Source organism: Cariama cristata, unplaced genomic scaffold (assembly GCF_000690535.1).
Source record: "Cariama cristata isolate BGI_N322 unplaced genomic scaffold, ASM69053v1 scaffold14544, whole genome shotgun sequence".
Lineage (NCBI taxonomy): Eukaryota > Metazoa > Chordata > Aves > Cariamiformes > Cariamidae > Cariama > Cariama cristata.
The window spans coordinates 33,306-39,506 of record NW_009613665.1 but is presented as its reverse complement, the minus strand read 5'-3'; the positions used below and the strand labels follow the sequence as shown (position 1 = coordinate 39,506).

The 6,201-nt window shown below is 45.9% G+C and overlaps 1 protein-coding gene across 3 annotated transcripts in view; it reads right to left on the bottom strand.

The window, feature by feature from the left end:
- Positions 1-284: 284 nt before the first annotated feature.
- The window catches only part of SMAD9 (SMAD family member 9), a 22,614-nt gene continuing 16,697 nt past the window's right edge, over positions 285-6,201 (bottom strand). For 2 of the 3 annotated variants that reach the window (XM_009699117.1, XM_009699118.1), the window contains 2 exons: positions 4,822-5,078; positions 286-440 (listed from right to left, as the gene is read on the bottom strand). In XM_009699117.1, the coding sequence (XP_009697419.1) occupies positions 297-440; positions 4,822-5,078 (401 nt within the window). In that variant the 3' untranslated portion in view covers positions 286-296. Of the gene's footprint in view, positions 441-4,821; positions 5,079-6,201 lie in introns of all 3 variants that reach the window. The other variant, XM_009699116.1, reaches the window with a different exon arrangement.

Genomic DNA, 6,201 nt, shown 5'->3' with positions numbered 1-6,201 from the left:
GTTTGGCTGGGGAATGAAAATGCTCACAGGAAATGTTTGACACTTTTGCAGGAATTTGGCTTATCTTGTACTAGAGAACAGATATGCTATACCTGAATTTCTAAACTTATTGTACTGGCATCAGAGTAACTAGAAACCACAAAACGTAGCATGAAAAAAAAAAAAAAGGAGAGTAGACTATGTATAGATATATTTACATCTACATACATCTACATATAGAAGCTTCTGTTCACTGGAAATCCTATAAGCCACTGCCTGCAATAGCATCCATCCTAAGGGAATTCTAGAGATGATTCTTAAGAGACCGAGGAGATGGGGTTATGAGGTGAGCCCATCTGTGTCAGCACCTTATCCAGCCATTGCAATGGTCCGTGCAGGTGGATCTCGATCCAGCAGGGCGTACTTGTAACATCTTGGCGATGATACTCTGCTCCCCAGCCCTGTAAAAGCATCAAAGAACCGAAAAGTGAGTTTAAAAAAAAAACAACAACCAACATTAAATCATAACTCCAGTGCTGACAGTCTAACACAACTACAGGTATTCGATCACCCCAGTTCCCAAGATTTAATGCTTCGTTCTAGGGATAATTTTCTCTAGAAACTTTGCTCCTTTTTAAGGTCATTGCTATCAGAGTTATCAGGGACTCCATACTATTAAATAAAGAATGCTCAGTCACACTTCCAGGTGCTGAGACCAACTAGCATGAAAAGGCTTGTTTCCAAGCTTGGCTGCCTGCAAACAGCCCATGGGGAATGGTCCCTGCTGTTCGCACCCCAGAGACGTGCCCAGGAAAGCCTGCCAGACTGCTGTCTGGCACAGACGAAAAGCAGCCCAGGCCCTGTCAAAAGACTTTAACAGGAACCGGGAATGATCCTCAGCACTGCCTCATTTGCTGGTAGAGATGCATCCTACGAGTCTGAGACTCTAGAAGTTCTAGGTATTTATCTGAACCTCTTGAAACTTCCAGCAAAGTTCCTACGTATCATACTTAACCTATGTATAGACATTTTCCATAGGTTTTCTATCCTTGAATGTGTCCTCTGTTCCCATGGGAGTTCCCGGCTGTCTGCTCTGGGAAGTCCTGCAGTAATTCCTCCAGCTCTTTCAGGGAAATAAGGAGCATCTGACAGAAGATGGGAATGTGGTGCTGGCAGAGAGAAAAAAGAACCAGAAGTCGCTGCGCCTCAAGTGGGCACCGTGTCTGCTTGTTAAGCCCGCAGCCTGATTTCTCAACAACAAAAGACATCCAAGTGACAGCCCAAAGTCTCGCAGCTCACCAGCTGTCTCACTGCCAGAACTGAACTCGGATTTCCACAGGGCAATGTGCAAAACGTGGTGCCACTACAGGATGAGGCTCTTCATTTGTGGGCCGCTGATCAGAGAAGCTGAGCCTTACCTATCATTACGCTAATCAGGTGGATTGACATTCTCGTCATGAAAAAAGGACATGGAGTTATATGAAGACTGAAGCCTGCCAAAGGTACCTGAATTGTAGAGTGCTGAGCAACTCAAGACAAGTGAAGCTGCTAGAACCCACTTCTCTAGATGATCAGCTGCAAAACTAGGATCAACATCAAAACTAGATGCCATAATAAGTGATCTGGATAAAATCCATTTCTACTTAATGAAGAAAAGGGGGAAGAAAGCAGAAGAGTAAGATACAGACCCACCAAAGCACAAAGAGTACTTTTAAACAGGCAGCATTTTTCTGACCTGCAGACCATTTATGAGGCCCTTTGCCTGTGTTTGCAGGCACCGGAGATTAATGTTCTGGAAACGTTGGCATAAAATGCCACTCTTCAAATCAGCGCAGACGTCTGAGTTCGTGAAGTCTTAAGTACTCAACTGCAGTGCAGATACATGGCCAGAAGGGCAAGTGTCAGAGGAGTCGGTGCACCTCTGCTGACCAGCAGGATGGAAAATCTAAAGGAATGGGAATTACAGGTTGGAAGCCCAACCTGCCCGATGTGGAGGAGCGTTGGCAGGGTGTGCAGGTGGGTGGCCATCTCCCTCTGCTGGCAAACACTCACAGGGCCGTTGTCTCAGGCTGCTGGCTGGAGCTCCCATCAGGGGAAATGCCAGGAGGGCAGGACCCACTGTGCCTCCTGTACATCACTCTTGGGCCAAAGGTAGCCTCCGTCATCCCCAGGGCTGAAATGAACCCGGAGGTGGAGGTGTCTTAATGAGGGAATAAAACGAGAACAACTTGCAAAGCTGTTTTGCGCAAACGGTAGGAAGAGGATATCGATACCCCCGTAGGGAGACCAGAAATGCACCTTCTGGCATGGGCGAGATCAACTGAGGGGTCCTGCTACTCCTGCCAGCCCTTCTCACCTCCTGTGGGCCACAGCTCTCTCCAGCTCAGGCTCTAGCCATGTCCCAGAGTGCTGAGCTGCTTTGTGCGGTGGAGCACAGCCAAGTCTGCTGGGTCATCCCCTTATCCCCAGGACCTGGAGAAATGTGGGATGGAGGGTGCTGGGTTCAGACCTCGGCTTGGAGAAACTCTCCGTCTCTCTATTTCGTGCTTCTGCTGCCTCATCTCTGGAGAGCGGACAACAGCAATCCTGCTTTGATTATCAGCAGCACTCCGTGGATGGAAACTGCTGTCTGCTCTCACTGATGATACACTCACATTTGCCTGAGGGTTGAGCTCCTCCCAGCTGCTCCGCAGGCACACGAAGGGTATCAGAGCAGACAGCACCTTCACCTCCCTCTGTCCCATGTCCTGACTTCAGAAGATGATACAGTCCTGGCAAGTTTCTCATGTTCTGGTCCCTACTCATCCTTGTCTCCCAGCTGGCACCTCAAGCATTGGCGGGGTAGGAGGCAGGGTCTCCAGCCCTTTGGCTCTGCTTGCCCCATGGGCTGTAGGTGACCAGCAGCATCTGGACACGAATATGGGGAGAAGGCATAGGACTGCCCTGTACCTGGGGGCTCTTGGTGTGTGGCTGTGACAGACAATTTGCTCCTCTGTGCACTGCATACCCAACACCCAGGGGCATTCTTGTCCCCAGACTGAACACATCGGGGCTCACACCTTGGGAGAGAAATAATTTGAGAAGACTGAGTACAGGAAAGGGTTTTTACAGGCCAGGAAAGAAGAACCTAGATGAGATTTGCATAGCCATTTTCCAAAGGTCATGGGAAAGGGTTCAAAATAACTCCTTGCACTGGTCTTCTGCTGCCTGAGGCACTATAGTGGCTGTTATTGTTTCAACAAAGCAAGGTGATAATAGAGCAGCAGCATTATTTAGTGCAGCAACACCATCATTTCTGCTGCCATGCTGGGCAGGAGGCAGATAACACATCAAAGAACTGCCCCTGAGTTGCAGAGATAATGAAAATATTGTGTAACTGGCTACACTGCCTTTACAAACAACATGCCCATTCATGTCTTCCGTTAAAGAAAACGCTGTTTGTTGGGTTTCTTGCTTTCTTTTTTTGCACTAATGCTTGCGTGTGAACAAGATGTCAGTTCCTTCCCAAGAACAAAGGAATAGTGTGGTCATGGGCAGGGAGATTTTGGCTTGGACTCTTGGGAGAAGTTACAGGGCACTTTTAATGCCCTCAGAGAGTGAAGAAGATGGGTCCCCAAGGATGGCTGGAAAGAGTCAGACCAGAAAGCTGCGTGGGACTCAACTCCTCTGCTTTGCAGAACATAGGGGAACTGAGCTCAAGACTCAAACAGTTTTGTAGTATCTTAGATGTGAATTCAATCAGCTTGATTCAGTCATTTGTATAGAAGCAAACCTGCAAGACAAAGGGACGTACTCAAGCCACTTCTTATGGTACCTAACAGGACCAACGGACTTCTAATGGTGCAACTTGTCTAGTTTGCGGGCTGAACATTGCTGCCAGCTCTCCCCAGCATCACTATAGGAAGTCAGTCTACTGCATCTATAAACAGTCTTGAAATACTCACCATTTTCTGGGGTTTAGATGCTACAATAGGCACCTAAGTAAATCCTAAGTGCTAAAAGGAGTCAAGAGATCTCATTCTGATGAGAAGCCCATTCAGAAGATTGAAGAAACTCTCACAAAGACTGATACATCTGACACAGAGCAGTCAGACTGCAAAGTTCAGATATGAAAGACAAGGAAACAGTCATGGCTTTGGTGGCCTTCTGTCTCTTCCAAGTAACAGCAGGAAGGTCAGATGTTCTTTTGGGTTTTGTATTCTACTTCCAAGAAGCCCTTCTGGTCGTCTGACTGGCCAGAGAGAAAGTAATCAGAAATTAAGACAATCTCTTGCCAGGGATCAGACAGGTGGCAAACAACAATTCTCATCAAGCTCAGTGGAGGCTGAAGGAGGACCCAGTGTTTCTTGACTGAGACCATATATACCAGTCTATGGTAATGATGAGATTGTAAATTAGTCTGGAGACACAAAGACATTCTTTTCAGATCTATGGCTCTACCAAGCTCTGCTGCAAACCAGTAACAATAGGAGAGATCATAACTGCCTAAGATATGTGCTACAACATTTACATGTTGCTAAGGCCCTTTAAGTTGAGTTCTTTATGCAATCAATGGGGGAACGTCACCATGCAATCTCTGCTTATTTTCCACAAAAAGCCTAGGGAATACCTAATTTTGGGAATCTAAGAAATTTCCAGGTTGACCACAAAAGCTACTGATTTTAAGCACCTAGAAGTTTAAGGCAATACTGGAAAAGAGGCAGTCTGAATTGCTATTTGCAAGCTGAATGTCTAAATCCCCACTTGGGAAGGATTTAATGGGGTCTAGTTTTGCACCAAAGCTAGCAAGCGATGGGATTTGCCTTTTCAGATAATGCAGGAGGAAAAAAAAAGAATCCTTACTTTAACAAAGCTCATTCGAATAGTACACATCTTGGTCAGCTCATACACCACTTCAAAACCATGATTGACGGACTGGGCAAGCAGCTGGGCGAAGAGCTGGTTGTTGAAGATCTTGAGGCTGCAGCCACTGGGGATCTTGCAGACAGTAGCTGGGTGGAAACCATGCTGGTAGTTACAGTTGCGGCTTTGCACAAAAATACTGCTGTCACTGACACATTCAGCATAAACTTCCCCACCGACGTAGTAAAGATGAACACCTTGAAAAAGAAAAAAATAATGTGTATTATTTCTCCATTGTTCACAACACACTTCATACCAGTAACTCTTTAACTATTTTACTGGTGTCGGCATACAAGCTGAGGATCATTTCAGGCACTCAGTGCCTCTAGACTGCCTTTTAAAAGACAGTAAACTGTGTGCATCTCCATGTATCGGTACAATGGACCCACCAACATTAAGAGGACATTGTCACAAACACTATTTCGAGGTACCGGTCTAGGAGTAAAAAGTCTTGGCACGTGATGTTTTTCTTTGTGTTTCTCAGTGAAGGCTGGTTTACTTCTTTAACCCAACAGCATAGTACTTTATGACAAGACATACATACACATACATATACGCACACATAAATATCAAACATATGTCAACCATATAAAAAGCATGGATCAAAACCATCAAAGAGGTGACAAATCTGTTATGCATTACACACCTAAATGTATTTTCACTGTTGAGCACGTGCACGCTGACCAAGACCCACTTCATTGCACGCTATTTTTTTACTACAGGATCCTATCTCATGCAGTTCAAACACAGAATGGTGTGTACTTAAAATAGCTTTTCTGTATTTTGCTTTATCCACCACATCAGAACCATGTCTTTGCATGTACATGATGTGACTTACTCAACAGATCCTGTTCAAAATGACTTTTAGCAAGAAAGTGCCTGATCTCCTTCTGGACTTTCAGTGCCTGACTGACTTACCAACACTAACTCTCAAACATTTACCATGCCTTCAGGAATTAACGATGGTAGCATTTCTATCCATTCAAAGACTCTGGTCCCCCCAGGATGTCTACTTGCATGAAAATATACCCAAATTGGTGGGGGAATTTATCTTAGCCCAATTCAGCAACCTTAAAGTGAAGGATCTTGTGTAAGCTAATTGTGTAAATGCCTCCTCTAGCTGACAGATGAGGAGAGGTACTGGGGGCAGATGATTCACTCCATCCGCTACAGAGTGCAGGCTCACAGCCAGCTTAAACTGATGGAAGTCTGTGCAGGTGCTGAAAAGGCACTCTCATTCCCTGCCGCCGCTGCTTCTTCCCACACCTGCCTTCATGCTGGCAGCAATGGCTGGAGATTGGGCAGCCACCCAGACTGGGG